The sequence below is a fragment of the Adiantum capillus-veneris genome, chromosome 6, assembly GCF_014529385.1.
Source record: "Adiantum capillus-veneris isolate H3 chromosome 6, ASM1452938v2, whole genome shotgun sequence".
NCBI classification, from domain to species: Eukaryota; Viridiplantae; Streptophyta; class Polypodiopsida; order Polypodiales; family Pteridaceae; genus Adiantum; species Adiantum capillus-veneris.
In genome coordinates, this window is record NC_140936.1 from 155336197 (window position 1) to 155360657 (window position 24461).

A 24461-nucleotide genomic window follows, 5' to 3' on the forward strand; every position below is an offset into this window, starting at 1 on the left:
AGTCTCAGAAAGAGCACAAGACAGATTATCCATCCAGCATCGGCATTTTTATTGTGATTTGCCATAGTTGATAGGCTTAGGTGGAAAAGTCAAGATTCGATCTCATTTTTTGTGTGTGTTGGGTGAACGGTTTGACACTCCGTCACTTGGTTCATCTCCATTGCATGGACAATCATTTAGGAAGCATAGTATTTTTCGACTCATTCTACTTAAAATGGGTATGATTATGATCTTATGTTGGAAGTGGTTTCAGGAATTTTCCTCCTCGAAGATTCTTGAAGAAGGTAGACTTACGTCCATAGACGCAGTTGGACCATTGAAGTAGCCTCAGATCCCTTTGTGTCGCTTTCGGCGCGGCCCAAAGAAGCAAGTGTTGTAGACCTTTATGAAGTTCAAGTATCGTACGACCCACGCATCAGAGTGGGCCGGCGAAGAGTCCTTCCTAGGATTCCAAACGCTGTTGGCGATCTCCCTCAACGCCATACAGTTCGGTATCAATACCTCACTTTGAAAAGGAGGGGATGTCACGTGCACATCTAACTCTGTGTGCATGTGGACAAGCTACTTCATGACAAGGGTTCAGTTAGCCTAGGAAGTGTTCTGGCACCTTTGTGAGTCTGTTCGCAGGTCGTGCATGTCCAAGCACTTAGAGTAGTTGCATATCCTCTGGTTGCGCACAACATGATCATCAACATTACCATCAGAATCCATCATGAGCATTTACAGTGCACAGAACCTATTTTCCCTATTTTAGCCATTTTTTACTTATTATTAATAAGTGACTTTGTTGGGAAACTGGGTAGGGCAAATCTTGCAAGTGGCTATACAAGAAAAGCTAGCGCTAGTACTTTCTGGCAGAAGAGGCAGCAGATAGCATCTGGTAGTGTACCTTCTCAGCAAGATCGGCATGAATCCCTAGCGTTTCAGCTACGAAGACCAACCAACATTTTTCAGTTGCAGATTAGCCTTGTCGTTTATCTGCAGCAGATCAGCCTGGCGTTTCCATGAGCATCAGATCAGCACTAGCGTTTTTGCAGATTCCAGCACATCAGGCCTAACGTTTTTGCACATGCAGATCAACCTAGCGTTTTGTAGATTCCCGGCGTTAAGTACCTCCATAGTAGTAGCGTTTTCAGTTTTCAGCATACAAACACCGCAGAACAAGTCCCGAACCTCGTAGATCTCACCTTCCTGCATCAGATCCTCGCCGCACGGTCAGATCAGCCAGCGTTTGCAGATTCAGCCCGCTATTCGCAGATTTCAGCATCTACGTTTTCCGCACATCGTCATCGCCATTGTCACCGACATAGAGTCAGAATTCAGCAGATACAAGACTTGCAGATTTCAGCCCTTAGCGTTTTCAGATTTTAGCCCGTCTCGTCACCGTCCTCATCGTCATCGACATCGTCGGCAAGACCATTGCATTTAAACCGTTGTAGAGATTTGTGCAATCAATAGTAGACCTCTCTTACCATAGAGAGTGGGGCCCTTGGAGGAGGGTTTGACAACATTCTGGTGTCGTATTCTTCTCTCTCTATCTCTCAGTCTCAGCACCTTCATTCACAGTGTTTTTCACTTTGTTTGTGATCATTTGCACTCTCTCACTAAAGGAATGGAAGGCTCTCCCTTCTGTAAGTGAAAGGAACCCTTGAGCACAGTTCGGAGCACTCATCTTGAGCAAAGTTCAACATTCAATTTCGTTGCACCTTACAGTTCTAATCAAAACTTCATTCTATATAAACTTGGATACACTCTTGGGCATATTGTCATGAATAGGGTCATTGTAGCTGTTCTCTATGCCATGCATGATAAAGGTGCTGTCCTTTCCGTTTTGTTAGGAGAAGCAGCAAAGGTACCCTTGCATGTTGTCGAGATTTGAAGGTTGTGTCTAGCTTGGTTGTATATATCTTCATTCCAAGTCCCTAACATTGTAGAATCTCCTTTTGATTATAAGTTATTTGAATATTGGGGTATTAAAAATTTGCACTATAGTCTTATGAGCGATGTCCTTGGTGTAAAAGCTTGAAGTCTAGGAATGAAGTCTTTGTATCGTCTCTTGTCCTTGAAGCAACCAACTTTAAAGATTTGTTTTTCAAAAATTAGTTGAATTTCTGAAAGTAAGCTTCTTAGATTTATTTTGCTCATGTCTTTGATGAGCGCGCGGCGGTGTGTGCAAGTGAAAGAGCACGCGAGGAAGTGCAGTGTGTGTGCAGAGAGGGGAGGTGAAGGCCAGCAGGAGAGGAAGCGCTAGCAGAAGAGAGAGGGCTCACGTTTTTGGGGAAAACTAAATAAGTGAGTTTTGGGTTTTCCCACTTTTATTATAAGTGACCTTTAAAAAATGTGTCCAGGTTCAATATGAACCAATATGAACCTGGACAAAGTATAAAAATGTACAAAAAGGGGTTATTTAGGCCTTTAACCCAACAACCTCCCACTTAAAGGCATAAATGGCGCCTTTAAGCTACGTGACTCCCACCATCTCTATGCATAGATGATGTTGTGCTTTGGGTAAGCACTTAGTGAGAGCATCGGCTGGATTTTGTGATGTATGGACCTTAACTAATGTAATAAGGCAATCCTCAAGCACTTCTCGTATGAAGTGATACCGCACATCAATATGCTTTGTGTGTGCATGAAACATGGCGTTCTTTGCCAGACATATAGCACTCTGGCTATCACAACCAAGCATAGGTGCCTTGGCAGGCAAGCCAAACTCACTGCATAGGCGTGCTAACCAAATAGCTTCTTTGGAAGCCTCAGTGGCTGAAATATATTCAGCCTCTGTAGTAGACAATGCAACAATCTTTTGCAATCTAGAACACCATGAAACAACACCTCCCGCAAGAGTAAATACATAGCCACTTGTGGATTTCCGTATATCCACATCACCAGCCATGTCAGAGTCACAAAATCCCTTCAACTCCTTTGGTCCTTTACCATAGCAGAGGCATTTGTTTTTAGTCCCTTTCAAGTACCTCATAATGGACTTCACTGCATCCCAATGCAACCTGTCTGGATTAGCCATAAACCGGCTCACAACTCCCACTGCATGGGCTATGTCAGGCCTAGTAGCAACCATAGCATACATAAGTGAACCACAAGCTGAAGCATAAGGCACACTTTGCATGTCATTGGCTTCTTCCTTTGACTTGGGACAATCATCCTTGGAGATTTTAACATATGGCTGTAATGGCACACCAAGAGGCTTTGCTTCAGCCATGTTAAATCTGTCCAGCACCTTTTCAATGTACTTTTCTTGCGACAAATACAATAGGCGCTTGTCTCTTTGACGTGTAACATGCACTCCAAGTATATGTTCAGCTGCCCCAAGGTCTTTCATTGAAAACGCAGATTTTAGCTGCCCTTTAAGAGCATCTACAATGCTTCTTTTCTTTGCAGCTATCAACATATTGTCTACATAGAGCACAAGAATGATCGGGCTGCCATCCTCATCACGTTTGGTATACAAACAATGGTCTGCATGGCTTCTTTTGTAACCATGTTTAAGCATGAAGCGATCAAACTTCTTGTACCACTGTCTACATGATTGTTTCAGCCCATACAAGCTTCTATTAAGCATACTACCAAATGTTCCTTTCCAAGGATGACAAAACCCTTGGGTTGCTTCATGTAAAGCTCTTCTTCCACATCACCATGCAAGAAAGCGGTATGTACATCCATTTGGTCCATTTCCAAATCAAGAGCAGCCACAATGGCAAACAATACACGCAAAGTGGTCATCTTCACAACACGAGAGAACACTTCCTGAAAGTCTATGCCCTTGGTTTGAAAAAATCCCTTTGCCACAAGCCTTGCCTTATACTTGGGTTTTGCATCAACAGTTTTGATTTTATACACCCATTTGTTAGGAATAGCCTTCCTTCCTTTGGGCAATTCAACCAAATCCCAAGTATGATTAGCATGCAAACCTTTAATCTCTTCCTGCATAGCAAGCTCCCACTTGTCGCTGTGCTCACATGTCTTTGCCTCTTTATACGTAAGAGGCTCTCCCTCATCTGTCAACATAATGTAATGCAAAGAGGGGTCATATTGACTCACAGGCCGTCTTTGACGAGTAGACCGCCTCACCCAATGATCCACATTATCCGGCAATGGGTTTACATCAGGTGGCACTACAAAATCATCAACAATGGGCTGCTGTACATCATTTTCAGCATTGTTTCTTGGCTGCAAATGCCCTTCAGGAGCCTCAATTTGTTGTCCAACATCATCTGGCTTAAACACAACTGGATCATCTACATTTTCAGCCATTTGTGGTGCATCCTGAGGGTCAAAAATAGGCCTAACAAGTGGCTGGTCATGCTGAAATTTCACCCTTTTATGGTCATGCTTTGAGGCACAATTGTTTTGAAGCAGCCTTGCCTCATTAAAAACAACATCCCGGCTGCGTACAACCCTTTTGAGCCGAGGTAACCAAATCCTGTAACCCATTTTGCCTTCTTCACCATATCCCATGAAGAGGCCTTTAATGGACTTCGCATCTAGTTTACTCCTCAACTCAGGTCTAACATGCACAAAAGCTTCGCAACCAAAAATGCGTAAGTGATCATATGAAGCAGGCTTGCCAGACCAAACCTCTTCAGGGATGTCACCTTTCAAAGACATGTGAGGGGATCGATTGCATATATACACTGCAGTTTTCAAAGCTTCTCCCCAAAATCCATGAGAGAGATTAGCTGTGGACAGCATGCATCTCACCCTCTCACAAAGTGTCCTATTGAATCGTTCAGCCACACCATTAGAAGAGGGGCTGTATGGGACAGTAAGCTCCCTCTTAATACCCTAATTTTCACAAAAACTTGTTAAATTTAGCACTTGTGTACTCCCCCCCCATTGTCTGTACGCAAGCATTTTAGCTTTCTACGTGTTTGGGTGGTCACAAATGCATGAAATCTCTTAAACGCAGCAAAGGCTTCATCATTAGACTTAAGCAAATAAATCCAAATTTTCCTAGAATGATCATCAACAAAGGAGACAAAATAACATGCACCACCCATAGACTTAGTAGACATGCTACATACATTGGAATGTACAAGATCAAGCACACAAGATTTAAGAGAGACACCAGAGCAATAAGAACGCTTTACTTGCTTGCCATATTGACATTCATTACAAAAGTCAAGCTTTGTGCCTTTAGCATCAAGCTTGTTTAAAGTACAAAGCTTAGAAAGGCCCTTTTGGCTCATATGGCCAAGCCTCTTGTGCCACAACTCCATGTGAGAGTTAATTTCAGCTAATGCAATAAACTTGCCTACCACGGCCTTTCCATGCATGCAGTAAAGTGTCCCTTTCTTTGTGCCCTTTACAATCATCCTTGAGCCTTTAGTCATTTTCCATGACCCTCTCTCAAACAAGATGCTGTAACCATGCATATCCATCTGACCAACAGAAAGCAGACTCTTCTTGATTCCCGGCACATATCGAACATCATGCAAGACAAGCTCATTTGTGCCATCTATGGAGAGATGCACAGTGCCAATACCCTCAATGGAACATGCATGATTGTTTCCAAGGTATACATGGCCACGCTTGCCCGCATCAAAAGTAGAGAAACACTCCTTGATAGGAGTCACATGAAATGAAGCACCGGAATCAACAATCCAAGTGTGGGAAAATGAATCATTGACAGTCAACAAAGCATCACCAAGATCACTCTTGGTGATCTGCATGTCCTGTGAATGAACATTTAGAGAGGCATCAAAGTCATAAGCATCATCATCTGACAAAGTGTCACACAAGATGTCCTCTACATCTGACAGCTCCTCAATCACGACACTAGAAGCCACATTGGACTTCTCTTTGTCCTTTGAGCTATCCTGTGCATCTGCCTTGACTTCCTTCTTCTCTTTCTTTTTGTCTCCACCATTCTTTTTCCTTTCTAACTCAGCTTTATAGTACCTGCAATCGGGTTTCTTGTGACCTTTCCTGCCACATTGATAGCAAGTCACATCACCCTTGCCTTTGCTTGCATTTCCCCTTTCTTTACTCTTACTCTTACTCCTTTGTGCATAAGCATTCTTCTTTTTTGTCCTGCCTCTAACCATGTTGGCAGAGCTGCCTCCCTCTCCACTTGCTTTCCTCCTGATTTCTTCAGTCAAGATAGAACCCCTAACACCATCAAAGGTCAAATTGGGGTTATTGGACAACGAAACTACCAAAGTTTCCCATGACTCAGGTAAGGTCATAAGCAAGAAGATAGCTTTCAGCTTATCATCAAAAGAGGGCAAGCCAGAATCTTGTAACTGCGACAAAGTACCTGCAAATAATGACAAGTGCTCTGCCGCACTCTTGGACTCATCTAGTTGCATGTCAACAAGTTTTCGCATCAAGTGCACCTAGTTGACAGGCTCTGTATTTTCATACATTCCCTTTAACTTCTCCCACACATCAAAAGCAGTCGTCAGACCTTTTACATCAATGATGGTCTCATCGGTCATGGCCATTTTAATGTATGTAACGGCCTTCCTGTTCGTGCTAACCCATGCTTCATCCGTCATATTCTGTGGCTTCACCTGTTCAAGTGCCCCTTCGCAATCCTTAAGAAATAGGATTCTCTGAATCTTGTCTTTCCAAAGATCAAAACCTGTACCATCGAACCTCCTAATCTCGAAGAGGTTCTTCACATCCGAAGAAGATGAGGCCATAGTTGCACGAAATAAGAGGGATAATACGCTGAATTTTTGGGCAAAATGCGCAAAAATCAGAGTATAGCCTCACAGAGATGTGCACTACAGCTCCAAATGGTCACAGGAGCAATTTGGGGCAAAATCGGTCGATTTGGGCACAAAATTCAATTTCTGAAATTTATGCGCAGGAAATTTCAGCGAGCGAATTTGTGCTCGAAAACAACAAATTTAGTTGTTTTTAGTCTCAGAAGACATACATAAGGCTAATACATAGTCTTTAGAAGCATGTAAGCATAAAAGCCCCAATTTGTAGCATCAAAATTGCATGAAATTGAGCCACAAATGGTCATACATCGACTAAATTTGTCAAATGTGCGTAGATTGCATCAATTTGCACTTTCCCCAATGTAATCGCACCATAAAAACACTTGCAAAAACCTGCGCAAATCTGAAATTTGCTTAAAACACCTATTTTAGGGCTTGTTTTTCGGCAATTTCGGTGTTTTCGGGTAGCGGGGACTTAGCAAATATATTCCCATACCTTAATACATCATTTGCAAAACTTGTATTTTGCTGTCATAACCTGTAATTTCCTGTTTTTGATCTAATTTCAGCCTGTTTTGGGTCAATTTGGGTTGTCAGGAGCTCTCTAATGTCGGGGGACGAGTCTTTTGGCGACGAAATTGCAAAATCTCGCGTGAAAGTTGACCTTCTTGGCTGAAATTCAGCGTTTGCAGGTTTGGGAGCAAACCGTAATCGGGCTTTGATACCAGTTGATGAGCGCGCGGCGATGTGTGCAAGTGAAAGAGCACACGAGGAAGTGCAGTGTGTGTGCAGAGAGGGGAGGCGAAGGCCAGCAGGAGAGGAAGCGCTAGCAGGGGCTCATGTATTTGGGGAAAACTCAATAAGTGAGTTTTGGGTTTTCCCACTTTTATTATAAGTGACCTTTAAAAAATGTGTCCAGGTTCAATATGAACCTGGACAAAGTATAAAAATGTACAAAAAGGGGTTATTTAGGCCTTTAACCCAACAATCTTTTCAAAAATCTTTTTTAAGTGTAGAGGAGGCTCGCTGCTCTGTTGCTCTCCCCTACGCTTCTCCCCCTGCTCTCCCGCTCGCAGCATCACCGCCTCGCCACCATCGCCCCTCCCCCCTTCCTCCTTGTCACGCTGAACCCCCGCCTCCCCTTTCGCCTTACCCGCTGTCCCTCAGCCAGTAGCTCCCACAGCCCTCCCTCCCCCCCCCCCCCTTTTTCGACCCGCTTGCCTCGTGTCCCTCCCCCTTCCCCCCTTCAGTCCCTCCCCTTTTTCCCGCGGATTTCGCCATGCCGGCTCCCCCACCCTGTTACAGCCCCTTCTTTTGAGAGAGGTCTTTTGGAGGAGATAAGGGACATCGACACTTCTTTCATCAGTAGTAGCAGACACAGATGGAAGCTCGTGCTCCGCCACAGAGGGACTCAAATGAAGCCCCCTCGTTCGACCCCGCCGAGCCTACCATCCGACTTACTCTGTTGCTAGCAGAGCAAGCGAGCCTTCCATCAGAGGTGGAGCGCCTTCATGCCACTTCTGTCATCTGCAAGATTATTGAAATCCGTCCCAGTTGAGGAGAGGTACGCGAACTTTTGCACGTCCTCCTAGCAGAGGTGGGGAAGATCATAGACATTCAGCTTCTTGGGCGGGGATACTATCAGATAGAGTTCAAGGCTCCCGAGGAGGCGGCCAAGGTCATCTCGATGAGCCCGTTGGCCGTCCGAGCGATCAGAGTTCATTTTTGACAGTGGCGCCATGGGTTCGACCCTGCATCAGATGTTCTTGAGAAGGAGGCAAACTTGCTGATCTCCTACCGCTTCTCTCCTACCGCTTCTCTCCAGGATTGGTTCCAAGATCGGGACAGTTTTGGAGACCCATGCATGAGAGCTTCAGTTGCAGCCAAGACTGTTGTTGTGCCCTCAGTACGCGTTCTGGTTCGGGACACTCATACTCTCCGAAGGTGGTCCTTGTGCCTAGGGTGAGTGGAGGATGGTTCCTCCAGAGGGCGGAGTATTTGGGACTTCCGAACCAATGCTTCATTTGCAGACAGATTGGCCATTTAGCGAAGGCCTGTCCTTGCAGGAGATCTTGACCCATAGAGCATGCGTAGCCTCCCAAGGTTGAGATGTCCAGCAGACAGGTACCCATGACACACAGGGTGGTACCTCGATAGAGGCCAGCAATCAGACAGCCGACGGTTGGCAGCAGGTGCCCGACCGCCATCCACAGAGACCAGCTCGCCACATTGCCTCCCCTAGTGGGCGACTGAGTAGCACTGGGTTCCGACAGGGAACCGTTTTGATCCCCTTCAGCAGGAGCCCCCTGAGGAGGCCCCCTCCACCTTAGCTCCACCACCTCTCCCCCCTCCACCTTCAAACTCCTCCGTTCCGCCTCTGCCTCCTCCTCCTCCCTCACCTCCATCTCCACCCCCACCTCCCGCTCCTCTTCTCTCCTCGGTGGGGCCCTCAGCCTCATCACCCGACCCATCCCACACTCCTCTTGAGACGGAGGGGATTGGACACACATCCGTAGCGCGACGATCTCTTGGTGGTGCTTTCGCTACGAGTCGCATGGGTTGAGAGGGACAACCCCACCTGAGGATTCCACTTCTGGTTCAAACCTCTCCTTTGCAATAGTCCCTCGGGGTTTGTCCAGTTTTGACATTCGCAGACGATGGGACTTCTCTGATTACAGCTTCACACACTTCCTTGGTGACTCTTCTCCCGACTTGGAGGAAGCTTGCTTTTGAGTCCACATCCTCTTTCTAGCAGTGATGCGGCTCTCACAAAGATGATGCTCCTGTAGCATAAGAATATCAATCTCACCACCCACAACGCATCCCTGAAGCTATTGATGCAACCGAACCCTCTACCCCTGAAATTGGGGCCCTCTCAATCCTTGCACATTCCATGAGATGATCCTCATGGAGTCAGTGATACAAAATAGATGCTTCAACGGCAGGCAACCTCGTTATCTGTGAGGCCAGTTTGGATGGGGAGTAATCCGAATCTGAGCGACCTCTAGAAAAATGCATCTGAAGTAAGTGTCCCACCTAGGCCCACGCCGAGCGTGCCGTCCGTAGTGCTACATCCTCTGTCCAAGGATCCTCATGTACATATACATAGCAAGAAGGGCCCTAAGTGTCAGCAAAAAAGTGCACCACAATGTGCATGCAACCTGCTGCATCCGGCGGCATCACACTAAACTTCGCTAAAGGCCAAAGTGTCTGTACAAGATCTGTCACTCCCAGGTCCCCTGTGTGGTGTGAGAACTCAATAGCCTGGACCTCAAGCCAATTAAGAAATGTGTGTAGGGTCCACTTTGTATGATCCTCGCCGCACGGCGGAAAGGAGAAACCCATCACTGTATCCATAGCCTTAGTGCTGCGGCAACGATGTGGTCAGATTTTGCGTGGTCGCTATGAGACATTTTGGTCAACTGCATTTGGATCTAGAGGTATTCAGGTGGGGTATGTATGACTATTGCAGACTCATGGCAGCATAACATTGTGGGCAAATGTATTATTGTGCTAGGCAGAGCTCAATGGATTACTATGCAATCTCAAGGCTGCCACATGGGTTTCTTGAACATATATGCGCCCAATGTGGCAAGTGCATGAGCAATGTTTTGGTCTCATGTTGTTGAGTCTTTGCCGCATGCGGAGCAGTGGTGTGTTGGGGGGGACTTACAACATGCTGGAGGACCTCTCTGACAGGATTGGAGATGGCCATACTACTATGCACGGGGTTGAGTTGGTAGCTTGGGAGCGGCTATGTATGACTTTGACGGTTTCTCATGTTTGGCAACACTCAGGCTTTCTGAGGCCCCTTGACAGCTTGTCTTTCTCTTGCTCTAACCGTAGAATATGAGTGAATCTATCGCAAATAGATCGCTTCTACGCGAGTGACCACATCTATGACATGGGGGGATCTGTTTGCATCCTGGCAGGGACTGCGCCAGTGATTCTCACTGTGACAAACAGACAGAGGAGGGGGGGTGGCGATGCTACGCATCCCCAATAGGATCTTGTTGGATCTAGAGCTTAGGGAGCGAGTGGAGGTACTTTGGAGAGAGAGCTTGGACACGCAGGACACACACACCTGCTGTTAGAGTGGCCTCGGGACTGGTTGAGCTTAGCTGCTTCTTCCTCAAGGAGTCTATAGCTCACTTGGCTACAACCTAGGAGGAGGAGAAGCATCTTCGACGAGGCATTGTTTCCTTGTAGAGGATGCAAGAGCAGTATCCACATAGTATTGGTTGGAGGAGCATATGTAGTAGGCTAGATAAGAGTTGGCTAGTATTGAGAAGTGGAGTCTTGAGTTTACCTTCGATCGGTAGGCATTTTAGTTGACCCAGGTAGGTGACAAAGTTACCGGGAAATTTTTTGAGATAGTGGAGCCACGCCATGCGCACACTAGTGTTAGTTTGTTGAGGAGATCCGATGAATCAGTGGCTTTAGAGCCTGAGGAAATGCGTGAAGTTGCTACCGACTTTTACTATGATGTGCTGGCAGCTGAGCCTTAGTGAGAGCGTCAGGATGCATGCAAAGAGCAAGTTTGGACGCAGATGCCTTGCCTTGTTACTGAGGAGATGCGACAGAGACTTGAGCTTCCCCTCCAGCTAGAGGAGCTCCATGATGCCCTCAAAGCACTCCCCCGAGGTAGTTGTCCCCAGGGGAGGATGGTTTGACTCCATCTTTTTCTTGGAGTACTCGGACTTGCTTGGTTCAGATGTTTGCAGCGCATTCCATTACGTTTTGCACAGTGGCTAGATGTCTGACAACATGAGTGAGGGCTTGATCTACCCGATTCCCAAGGAAGGAGGCTCCTTGGATGAGATTCGACAGTGGCAACCCATCACTATCCTCAACTCATCCTACAAAATCCTGGCAAAGGCTCTGAGCTTGAGGATCCAACCACTACTAGAGAGCATTGTACATGGGACCCATACAGGTTTTGTCAAGGAGCGTAGTATCCTTGACAACATCTTCACTTTTTGGGAGGCGTCTGTCCTCGCACGTCTCCGAGGAGAGGATCTGGTGATACTCCTCGATTTTGAGAAGGCCTACGATAGAGTTGACTGGGACTTCCTGGAGTCCCATGGCAAACTGGCTTCAGTTCTCAGGATTGCCTAAAGAGGCACAAAGCATCCGGCTACGAGGAATGAGGGGTGTATAGCATGTGCCAGGACATTACAGAGGCTTTAACAGTTGAGTGGCTCACCCCTCTAGAGACAACAGCTCCCAGATGGATGGGGGTCTTTACGGGATTGGAGGTCCTCATCGCAGTTCGTGCTTGCTAGGGGCGCCTACATAGAGTCTTAGTAGAGGCTCCACAGGTTGGAGAGTGCTGTTTTTAGAGGATACGAGTAGTGGGCATCTGTGAGAGGACTTGTGTCACAGACCCTAACCCCGTAGATCTTGAGATAGGCCATTGGCGGCTGCGGGCTTGGGAGAGCTGCCCTTTGTCACGAGTGCTGGAGAGTGGTTTTGGAGAGACCCCTTCTCTTCAGCCTATCACCCTGGGATCCCCTTCTTTCAGTACATTGTTCTATTGGGGCGACACATACTGGCAGCACGGAGAGAGGCTCGTCTTGCTGCAACACTTCATTTGCAGGAGGAGGGCCTCACAACTGAGTTCTTGTCAGGATTTTGGGAGCAGTTGTGAAACTCCAGACAGCCGAGGCGAGTCACTTTGTTCCCGTGGCTAGTTGCTCATAGATCTACAACAGTGGGGAGCTGGCTAGTACATAGTGGCTTTTCGGCAGCCTGTGCAGCTTGTGACCCTCCTTTGGAGCATCCGCGTCGCTGTGTGTGGGACTGCCCCATGGCATAGCAGGTTTGGCTTCGAAACTTTGTCTGATGCCAGCTCTTTCCACAACGCGACAGTACACTTGGGCTGCTGCTGCCTGGTTCACCCTCAAAGGCCCTGTGCTCCAGTTTGAGCTATCCTCCACGAGCAGGATGATAGTGATCCAGGGGGGTCGACCTACACTTCAGCCTGCCAGAGAGCTTACCGCCCAAGAGTGGTGCAGTGAGAGAGAGGTGTGTTGGGAGCTCGTTTGTGGCCTGACACTCTGGTTCATTTGGTGGGTCTGCTGGTTCCGCATCTTCGAGGCCCGCCTTGTCCCACCGGTAGAGACTGTTCGTGACTTTTGGTTGGAGTTGATTCATACTCTCAGGGGTTAGTTCGAGAGATTTCAGGGCAGCTGCGACTGCATGTGGGAGCGTAGAGAGGCTTTCTTGCGGACTGTCGCCAAGGCCTTTCTTCACCATGGTCCAGGGTGCACCTGGATGGCACTACCGGCTACCTGTGTGGCTCTTTCCTCCTCCCATTTTGTGATTTAGCCTCATTGTACATATTTTGTTCACTCACTGGGAGAGTCTTAAGCCTTCTCTAGTAGAGGTGGTTTGTAGCACTATGGGCAGTTTTTATTAACTAATGGAAGGATCTTTTTCTGGAAAAAAAAATTATCTTTTTTGAGTGTCGTTGTGTCATTATTATTAATGTATAAGTCAGTCTAAATAAGTGTAGAGTATCTCTAGATTGTGTGATTGTGCAACTTGCACGTGTACTAGCTGTTCTTATAGTTTGTAAGCTCACAAATCTTTAACATTATGAATGTATGTAAAATTATAAATGATTTGAGGTATCGGTCATTTTTTAGTCCTCATAATTTTTGAACTTATATTTTTGCAGCCCTACCAATCTGTTCACTTTACTCGTTTGTATACTTCATGGTGAGTAGTCTATGTTTAAGTGTACTTATCGATTTTCATCAATTGGCATTTCTAATTGGTGCCTTTGAGAACAGATTTGCTGAATAGTCATATCATCAAACTTTGTTTTGCAGGTAGAAGATTTGGATGTTGCAAAATCAGAAACACAAATCGGTTCTTACTCTGGCTATTTAGGTGTGCTTTCTACCAGTGTATTCAAAGGTTTCCTTGATTCATATCTAAAACGAACAAAAGAATATAATTATGGACTCATAGACAACACATGCACCTGCAGCCACCCGGTCAGTTATCAATGATAGTAGTATGCAATTCCCATTTTTTTTTTTTTTTTTGCAGAAAAAAGATCCTTCCCATTAGTTAATAAAACTGCCCAATGGGCTACAAACTGCCCCTGCAAGAGAGGGCTACATCAGAATGGGGGGAGACTCTTCCAATGAGAAAACAAGATATATACAAGATGGCTAAATCAGGAGATAGGTGGGGGGAATAACCACACTGGTGGTCGGTACTGCCATTGGGGCGCGCCATGAACCATGGTGAAGAAGGGTCCAGGCGGCCATAGTCTCAAGAAAGCCTCATGACGCTCTTGCATGCAGTCAGAGCTACCTTGAAGACGCTCAAACTGGCCCCTGAGAGCGTGGACCAGCTCCAGCCAAATGTCGCGAACAGTCTCCACTGGTGGGACAAGTTGAGCCTTGAAGATGCGAAAGCAGCGGGCTTTCCAAATGAACCACAATGTCAGGCCGCAGATGAGTTCCTAACAATAGACTATCACTACTCCATTTTTGGCGGACGAGCTCTGTGGCAAGCTGAAGTATAGGCTTGCCCTCTTGTATCACATTCACCCTACTGACTAAAGCCATCTCAAAACAAAGTGCTGGACTCGTGAGTGTGGACCAGGCAGCATCACCCCAAGTGTCCTGTTTGGCTGAAGAAAGCGCAGGCATCAGTCGCAGGATCCGCAACCAAACCTGCTGTGCCATGGGGCAGCTCCACAGACAATGTCGGTCAGTCTCTATCGGGTGGTCACAAGCTGCACATGCTGGTGAGAAGCTGCTATGTACCAACCAACTCCCAACTGCAATAGCTGGTGTGAAACTAGCCACTGGAACATGGTGGATCTCCTCGGTTGTCTACTGTCCCACAAGCACTCCCTAAATCCAGCTAAGAACTCGGCCATGAGACCCTCCTCTTGCCAGTGGTATGCTGCATCAAGGCGAGCCTCCCTCCTAGCTGTCAGTATGTGGCGATCGAGCTGAGCTGTGTACTGGAAGAAAGGGGTCCCTGCGTGATTGTTTGATGTGAAGAGGTCCTGCCAAAACCCACTCCCCTGGTCCCCCTGCACTCGAGCCAAGGGTCGGCTCTCCCATTCCCAGAGACGCCAATGGCCTGACTCAAGATTAGCTAGGTGTCACAAGACGGGCACCACGTGCCAATAGAAAAGAACAGACTGAATAGACTTTTAGCACTTCAATAACAACTGAACTGAAAGAGAGAGACGACACTTGCCACGAAGTGGTGGAATTCAACCCCAGAGAGTATTGGACCCAAACCTTGGTGCCCCTTTCGGTATTTCTTTATATTGCATCATCAAAGTACAAGCCGGTACTCCATCCTCTGCACCTTCGTCAAGAAGCATGTCCGGGAATGAGACCGTGGCCTCATATTTAAAGGCCCTAGGCCCAAAAGAAGTGTACATGAAAAGCCTTCAAACTCAAAAGCATCTGGTCCAAAAGCAATGCCCAAAAGCTACCAGCGTAAATCACGGAAATCTGTACAACTGTCATGTCAACAGTCATCACAAAATGTGAAAATCCGTACAATCTGCCACGTCATCATGTCAGCGCAAAATCTGGGTTTTCCGTACAGTTGCCACGTCATCAGACCAACGCAAGTCCTTCTATGTGTGTGTGGGTCTTGCTTTATTTATATGCCTTTATGTCACTCGGGCCCCATCGGACGGGGTCCCATAAGTTGGTAGGACTTCTTCTTCTGGTGTTGCTTGCTCTTCTTAATGTTTAGGCCCCTCGGTCGTGATTTGAAGGTTGGCTCTGTTCTTCACAGTCAGCAGTTTGTGACACTAGGTCTAGGTCAATGACACAAGTCCTCCCACAGATGCCCACAACTCTGATCCTCTGAAAGCAGCACTCAGCCACCTCGGGTGCCTCGACAGAGACGTTGAAAAGGTGGCCCTCCCTCTGTACCGCGAAGAACTTGTAGGTTCCTGTAATTGTACAAGCCTGACTGAGATGAGAACCTTCTGTAATGTCCTGCATGCTCTGAGCCCCCCTCATGCCACACAATTGAATGTCCTGCATCTCCTCGCAAGAGATGAAAACTGTAGCCAATCTCCAAAAGTACCGGCGGGACCCTTTGCCATGGACCCCCAAGAGACGTGAGGCGTGCTACTAACCAAATGACCTCGCTGTGTACTGACCAAGGGGTTCCAAACAAGTGGCTGTCTCAACCGCTCATCAATGCATGTGGGCTGATGTTGCTCAAGCGCGCCCCCCCCCCCCCCCCTCTCCCTCGGAGCTGCTCTTAGGAGTGAAGCAAGCTCACCGCAAATGTATCGTCCTACCTCTTGCTTAGGACAACTCTGCGCATCTCTGTGAAGATCTAGCGGGTGCTCTATCTGTGGGACTCGGGCATGAATCCTGTGAAGCAACAGCCTCTTTCAAGGCTCAGCCCCTGAAAGAAGACCTTTGACACAAGCTTCCCAAGGAGGGCTGTACTGTGTTGTGCTGGTTCTATGATCCCCAACCAAGAGACCTTGGCCTGAGCCGATTGTGTATCCTGTCCTGTCCACAAGAAGTTCCTGATCAGCCTCTCCAGCTGGCTGATGTAAGAACTTGAGATTTTTTTAAGATACAAATAAGATTGAAAAAGCCATCGTCAAAGCAAACAAGGCAATAGCTTCTGTTAAGGCAAAGCCTAAAGTAACATAACCAAATAATTATTTAGCTAACGATAGATTTCACGCCACAGGGCTTGTCAAAGAACTAAATACGTTTCCAAAGAAAATCCAGCAAGACTTGATGTACCACATAGTGGTCAACAACACCTGGTTGACCACCACAACCCTGCCTGCAAGATAAAGTTGTGTTGAGCTCCAATGAAGGAGTTTCCTCCTGATCGACAAGAGGAGAGGAGCTATTTGCTACTCTGGTGACAGATCCAACCCGACCAAGCAGCCCAAGTAACGTACCGGTGTACCTCGAGGGATCCACCTAAAGCCCTCATCAGGCGACCACTGATGCGTGGGAGCACTGCCAACCCAGAAAGCTACTGTCTTTCTCCAGTTTATTAGTTCCCTTGCCGCACAACAAAACACCTCAAGAGCCTGCTCACACCTGTGTAGGTTGGCCGTGCGGGCCCCCAGAAACAAACTTGACTCATCAGCAAACTCAGCATCCACAAGCTCCCTACCTCGAATAGGCAACTGTAGTCCACGCAGACCAACGTCGTGTGAAGTCAAAAACCTGCTTATCGCCTCCACATAGAAGAGAAACAGGAAGGAGCAAGAGGGCAGCCTTGGCGAACCGAGCGTGAGCAAGAAACACTCCCCTCTTCCCCCTGCCAAAAGCACCTGACTGTGTGCCCGCCTGTAGGGAGCTGACACACCCTTGATCCATGCATCTGAGAACCCCATCCACCGCAAAGTGCCCTCGAGTGAGTCTCATTCAACTTTGTCGTATCCTTCTCAAAGTCGAAAAGGAGTATCACAAGATCCTTGCCTCTAAGAAGAGCTAGTGCAGATGTCTCCCAGAAGGTGAAGATGTGGTCAAGGATGCTATGTTCCCTGACAAAATCAGTCTGTGTCTCATGTATAAGGCTCTCTAGAAGCGGCTAAGTTTTCAAACTCAGAGCCTCTGGTAGAATTTTTTAGGCTGAGTGGAGAGTGGTGATGGGTCGCCATTGTTGGATCTCATCCAAGGAGCCTCCCTCCTTGGGGATAAGATAGATCAATCCCTCACTCATGCTGTCAGGCATCTCTCCCGTATGCAAAATGTGCTGGTATGCACTACAAAGGTCTAAGCTAAACACCTCCCTCGTACTCTAGGAAGAAGCTGGGAGTCAAGCCATCTGTCCCTGGGCAGCTTCCCTGAGGAAGTGCCTTGAGTGCCTCCTGCAGCTCCTCTTGCAGAAGGCGGGTCAAGCCTCTGGTGCATCTTCTCAGTGACTGAACAAGGCATTTGTGCCCACACCCGCTTTCTGTAGACCTCTCGCGCTCGGCTGAGAGTAGCTCACGGTAGAAGTCAGTAGCAATTGAACGCATATCCTCTGGCTCTGACACAACTGACCCATCGGGCCTCCTCAGCTGACTAACACTAGTATGTGCATGGCGAGGACCCATCATCTGAAAGAACTCCCCAATAACTCTGTCACCAACCTAGGATGCCTGCGGATGAAAAGCAAACTCGTGGACTCGTTCCTCTATGGTGATCACCTCCTGTTGAGCGTGCTGCATGTGTCCCTCCATTCAAGGGCTATTTGGGTGACGCTCTTGCATTTGCCGTAAGGACGCAATGCCCCGTCGGAGCCACTTCTCCTCCTCCCTAGTCTCGCAGCCAAGCGAGCTGCAGACTCCTGGAGGAAGAAATGGCTAAGCTCACTAAGGCCATTGGCTGCTCTAGTAGGAGGGTCCCCGTGCATGGCCATGCTCTCTGTCCACAGTGCCACAATCTGAACTCTGAACTCTGTATCCAACAAAATCCTCTCTGGGATGCGAAGCATGACACTGCCCACTCCTCTGTCTGTCTGCCACTGTGAAAATCACTGGTGAATGATTTGAAAAGGTGGTCCTTGCCAATATGCCAACTGAGCCACCCATGTCGCAAATGTAATCACTAGCATAGAAGCAATCTATCCTAGATAGATTCACACTTCTAACTGTATGGTCTGATCGAGAGAAAGAGAGGCTGTCTGAGGGTTGTACAAAGCCTACATGCTGCCATACATTTGTAATCCTCAAAGTCATACATAGGGGCTCTCAAGCAGCCAGCTCTGTCCCATGAATAGTAACATGTGCCCCCGATCCTGTCCGAGGGGTCCCCCAACATGTTGAAGTCCTCCCTAATGTATCACTACGCATCAAGGAGATGCGTAAGGATTGAGATCATGGGTGTGCGCGAGAAATGGGAAAGACATGGATGCTCTATTGTATGTGATGGATGGTCTAATACTAGGCCCATGCCTATCATTAACTTTCTTGCATGCTCTATTCATGGGTCAGCGTTTTTGAAAGCTTTAAACAAGCTAGTTTCTAAATTCTAATTTCTAAAGTTTCTATGGTTTTGTGTTTGTGTATAAAGTTCTAAACATGGTGTAGTATGTAGGCTTTTAAGCATCCTATGTAGTAGACTATCTGACCTGTGGAATTCCCGATTAGTCTGATCCGTACTTATTCCGTACTTCTGAACCTGTGTGCGTCCGACGTATGGAAAAACTATGCCACTCGTTTTTAGAGGTTTTTAAACCTTAGGCTTAAAAACCGGTGTTAAAACTCCGGTTTTTGACCATTCTAGAACATTATTTTCTCGGTCGAGTTCATGTCTCTCTCGGCTCAGTGTGTGGGCTCCCATTGGGACATATTTCCTTTGTGTCCGGCCGGCCACTTTCTTTGGCGGCCACTGCAAAAATATTAAATTATAGCTTTCTGAGCGAACTAGGAACACCATTTTATTCATATGTGTAGCAGGGCTACAGTGTTAGTGGCACTGGACAGACAGTTAGTTGCAGCTGAGTTGGGTTCACACTGGACGGACTTTTGCCTGGGCAGTGATACGTGGCAGACATACGGGTGGTGGTCTAGCGGACGCGGGGCCAGACCACCACGACCACAGTTTTGAGAGTCTTAGCTGGATTAGATATTTGTGAGCCGTTGGTGGCTGGTGGCTCTTTATGGTTGTATATATCCGTAGCTGTTTAGGGGTTATCGATATCATCTACTTTGTGTGGTCAGTAGTCTAGAGTCTATTATCTTGAGTTATACATAACACATCTGCACCATCCCTGTACAGTTGAGCCTCGACACCCCATTTTTCCTATGAGTTCTTGGCTGGAGTTGAGTGTGCTGCCATTGCCAGAGTCTTTACTGGTTTCTTTGAGTTAGTCAAGTCCCATATGTTCAGGTTCTATTGTTGAGTCGCTGTGTTTGTTTTCTCTGTTATCCATTGTTTCCGTGTTTTCATTCTGTTGGAGTGAGATGTCATGCACATTGCACTGAGGAGCACCCATTGTAGAGAGCAAGACACATTATCTCCGCTACATGTGCTCTCATTTTTGTCACGCCCGGTGGGACCTCAACTGAAGTCTCAATCCGTTCTCGAGTTGAGGTAGTCGAGTCAAGGAGCTACCTGGTTTCAGATCTCTGTATCAGCCGGCTTGTTTGCACAGGTCTGAGCCTGCTTCAGCTTGGTCCCGTCTAGTTTTTCCTCGACCTGCTTAGTTTTCAACCTGCTCGTCTAGACCTGCTTGTCTAGTCTCTCGTCCTGATCTAGTAGTCTCTCGGCTTAGTCTATTACTCTCTCGTCCAGGTCTAGCAAGGAGGTCTAGTCACTTGCCGTGGTCTAGTGGAGTTTAGACCAGTGTTCAGTAAGTTAAAGGTCTTCGTGCCCAAAGCTTGGGTGGGCTTTTGGTTATTGCATGACACATACAAGGCAGTCAAAAGAGCGACAAAGCCCACTATTAAGTCCTTTGAAGTACTACCATAGGAAGCGTCAACCCTTTGTGCCAAGCAGAATTCCACCAACCCCATCACCCCTACCTTCCTCCTCAACCAGTTCTACACCTCCCCAGTCACCCCCATCAATAAAGTTCTCATCCCCTGTGTTATAGCAAGCTCTAGTGCAACAAGCTCCTGCACAGACATCCATGGACGAGCTCACAAGCGTTCTAGCTAAGGTGAATATTAAGTTCCCGACTCTCAAGGGTCTCTCCACAGAGGATGCCGACGACCATGCCCAGAGGTTTGTTTCCCTTTGCAGAGGTCGTGGCCTCAACCGAGAAGACACCTACTTAGTACTCTTCCCATCCACCTTGGATGGCTTAGCACTTTACTACTTGGGCCACATTACGACAACAATTTTGTGAAGCTTTCAGACTAGGGGACTTCCAAGAGAAGGTTTTGGATGAGTTGGCCAACGTGATGCTTCAGCCCAAAGAGACTTTTGCAGAACTCATGACCAAAACAAAGTCTTTGGTCGCCAAGCTTTCTTAGCAACCAAGTGAGTTTATGGTCAAGAAATGGGTAGAGAAGGCTCTCCCAAAGACTCAGAGAGAATCTCTGACTTGAATCCACTCTGGAGGAGTTTGTTGCTGCTGCTACTAGAATAGAGGGGGCAAGGAAGCTGTTTACTGACTCTTGTCAGGTCGAGACTGCCTCTGTACTCTTGGAAAGTCCATCTGACCCCTTGAATTCTTTACGTAGGGAACTTGAAGCCCTAAAGTTACAACGTGCTCTTCAAGAGGAGAAATCAATCTCTCTTAGACAGGAGAAGCCTCCACATCACGAGGCTTTGGATCAAATCAAGAGAGAGCTAGAAGAGCTTAGGTCTTAGTAGGAGACTAAGGCTATGGTATGGTGTGTAGCTCATGCCGCTCTCCAGGACACCCTCCACAAGACTGCTTCCTTCGAGCTTATTGCCACTTCTGTGAAAAGTTTGGACATGAAGACAAGGATTGCTACTATATCAAGGGATTGTGGAAAATACAACAAAGTCTTGGTCCTACTCTCCAACAGGGGTTAGCATCGACATCCAACATGGTTCCCCCCTATGGCCATCCAAACTACATGCCACCTTTGCTCAATACCCCTCCTGTCCAAGGTATGTCAAGTACTTTTCCATCTCAATGATTTTATCATAGTCATGCTTCTTCAACCCCTCAGAGCTTCTACACCTCAGCCTCCAACTCCATGCAACAAGACCAGAGACCACCTCGTCCCCTGTTTCATCCATCAAATCAGCCCATCTTATGCTACAGATGCGGAGAATATGGGCATTACCAAAGCAAATGTCCTTTACCTGAAGGGTCTCCTCCTTGCTGTCATTGCCCTGAGTCTAAGGATCACCACAATAAGGATTGTCCCAAGCAAAGGGCATCCTTGTCTTTAGGCTCAACTCAGAACCACAAGACATTCCCGAAGATCAATCTGATCGCAGTGAACACCATCGTGCTACTCATGCGGTTAGGCCACAACAAGTGGAGGAGCCTGCTGGCGTCCTCACTCGGGCACAAAGAGCAGCTCTTGGTCTCAGCTTGCCATCAGGTCCATCTCTTCCATCTCCACTTCCACAACCTGGCGTACCTGACCCAACTGACAATGTCTTAGAGAGTGCTTCTGAAATCAAAAGCTGTCTGTATGAAGACTTTGAAGAGGCCTGGAAAGCATGGAATGGTCAGGCACCTGATCTTGAGGTGCGAATTCCAGTACAGGACCTTATGGATCCGGTCGTGCAATATGCCATGAATGTGGCCGTCTTGTTTATCCTAGGAAAAATGCTCGTTGCACAAGATGTCGGACAATGGGTTGATTTCCTTCTCAAATGCCAAGCTGTCTGAGGCGTTTATTTTGGTGCTCGGGGTTTCTATGAGGTTTTACTGGCAGACACTGAAGCTAGAAACCTTTTGCTGGAGATATCTCCGCTCTTTTTTGGCACGCAAATGACTCATGTTCTAACATGAGCACTTACGAAGGACTATCAAAGCCTTATTCCTCACAAATGTCCTCTGTGGGTGGAAATTGTTGATTTCCCTCGCACGTGGAGGCATTTTCTTCCGTTGCTGGCTGCTCAGCTTGGCAAAGTAATTTGCCCTCCAAAATTGGATGCAAATACCAATAGGTTTTGCATTCTTTGGGATACGGACAAGCATACCCCGGATGGAATTATGGTGGATTCAAGGGGATCCATGGTTGGCAAGCGTCCTTTTAAACTCAAATGGGACAAATTTGCAAACTCCTGATTGGACCTCCCTGCTCGCTACTGCTACCACGCCCACCCTCTTGCCATCGCTGCCCCCCCCGCTCTCGCGCGCCCTACCACCCGCACCTGCTGCGCGCAGTCCTCCAGTGCACGCCCGCCCGCCCCACTCGCTGCCCAGCCCGTCCGCTACCTGCCGCTGCCTGGCTGCCCGCTATCCAACCCCGCCCGTCACCTTGCCCGCCCGCCCTTCGCCGCTACCCTACCCGCCTGCCGCCCCGCCATTTGCCTCAGCCCGCTAGCCCCGCCTCCCAATCCTTCCAATCCCGCCAGCCACGCCTCGCATCCTTGCATCCTCGGCTTCCTCTCGTCAACGACTCTTCGCTTTTTCTTCACAGCAGCAAACACGGATGGAGGCTCAAGCTCCGCCACAGAGGGACTTTTTCGAACCCCTCACCCGACCCCGCTGAGCCCACCATTCGATTTGCTCTTTCACCGACAGAGCAAGCGAGCCTAGCCATAGAGGTAGAGCGCTTGCAGGCGACTCGTGTCATTTGCAAGATTCTCGGCACCAGACCTAGCATAGGAGAGCTGCGTGACCTTCTCCAGGCTTGCCTTCCTAGCCATAGAGGTAGAGCGCTTGCAGGCGACTCCTGTCATTTGCAAGATTCTCGGCACCAGACCTAGCATAGGAGAGCTGCGTGACCTTCTCCAGGCAAGATCTTGGACGTTCAGATCCTTGGACGAGGCTACTATCAGATCGAGTTTGAGACCTCCGAGATGGCGTCCAAGGTCATCGCCATGAGCCCCTTGACCATTCGAGTAGCTCGAGCCCACTTTCCACAGTGGAGACATGGTTTGACCCTGCTTCAAATGTTTTGGTAGAGGAGGCAGACATTCCCATCTCCGTCTGCTTTCCTGGTTTGCGGAGGGAGTACCTACCACTTTTGTCCAGGATAGGCTTAGCGATTGGGACTGTCCTGGAGACACCTCATACGGTGATAGCCGTTTTTTCGGCTCTCTGTAATTGCCATAGTGAGTTATCTCACCCTATCAAATCACTCAAACACTGTGGTTACCCTCACCCTTTCACTGTATATAGGTGCGTGTGAGTTAGGAGACTTTTCCTATATCTCCTTACTGAAATAAAAAACCCTCAATTAGCTAGTCATTGGGCTAGTTGAGCCAAAAAAATAAAAAATATAAGTACATTATGACCCATGCGTATGTAATATTTCTTTGTATATAGGGCCTAAATAAAAGATTTTTTCATAATTATTTTGGTATTTATTTAAATATTTCTACCTAGGTGTGTGTTATTTATGCTCTGTACATTGCCTCACCATTATCACAATTTTTCTTACCATTTTTCATACTCTTTATTCCATATAGAAATATTTTCATGTAAGCTTCTCTTATATTTGGTGTAACTCCACCCCAACAAAAATCCAACAAAACTAGTTTTATTTATGTGTATATTTTTTCACTATTGTGATTTTTCCCTTCCTACATCTATTTTGTTTTTTTTCTAAAAAATTAGAACACCAAAAATATTTATCTTTTTATGGTAGCCTCATAATGAGAGAGATTTCTTTTGACCCCTTTATATTTTTTCCACTTATATTATTTATATTTGACATGTACATATTTTTTAGACTCCTCAATATTTGATTTTCTTAGTTGTACTATTCACTTATATCATGATCTCAACAATATCTTCAATTATAGACCTACCAAATAAGGTCAAGGGTAGGTGGCATGCATACATGCACTATGGAGGGCTCACTCTTGGAGGTATTCAAAAGAATCATCCAAAGAAGGACCCCACAAGGACCTTGTGCAGTGGAAAAAAACGGTCGGTTTTGCTGAATTTTTAAAGTTCACTTGCTCTCCGAATTTAAAAAGGTGATACAAACAAAAGATGTAGCTCGTGGGCTGAACTTTTGCCTCAAATTTTTTCATATTTTTTTGAGCTACGAGTTGTGAGCTATGATTTTATTAGTGGATCCCAGTTTTCCCATGCTATGCAGCCACACTCTCTTCTCCACTTTATCATTTTCCTCTTTCACACACACTTCTCTACTCATCATCCCCACCTCTCTCACTACTCCTCTCTGCACCC

The 24461-nt window shown here is 47.2% G+C and overlaps 2 protein-coding genes across 4 annotated transcripts in view; one reads left to right on the forward strand and one right to left on the reverse strand.

Moving 5' to 3' along the window:
* LOC147456543 (protein ZINC INDUCED FACILITATOR 1-like) overlaps window positions 1–24461 on the forward strand; it is a 213313-nt gene that overhangs the window by 38503 nt on the left and 150349 nt on the right. For all 3 annotated transcript variants that reach the window (XM_086514979.1, XM_086514978.1, XM_086514980.1), the window contains 2 exons: window positions 13375–13415; window positions 13529–13589. In XM_086514979.1, the coding sequence (XP_086371105.1) occupies window positions 13375–13415; window positions 13529–13589 (102 nt within the window). The remainder of the gene's footprint in view (window positions 1–13374; window positions 13416–13528; window positions 13590–24461) is intronic.
* On the reverse strand, window positions 2462–4272 carry LOC147456544 (uncharacterized). The gene is made up of 3 exons (XM_086514981.1): window positions 3887–4272; window positions 3583–3805; window positions 2462–2755 (listed from the first exon to the last, which is right to left on the reverse strand). The coding sequence occupies exons 1-3, from the start codon at window positions 4270–4272 to the stop codon at window positions 2462–2464; spliced, it is 903 nt and encodes a 300-aa protein (XP_086371107.1).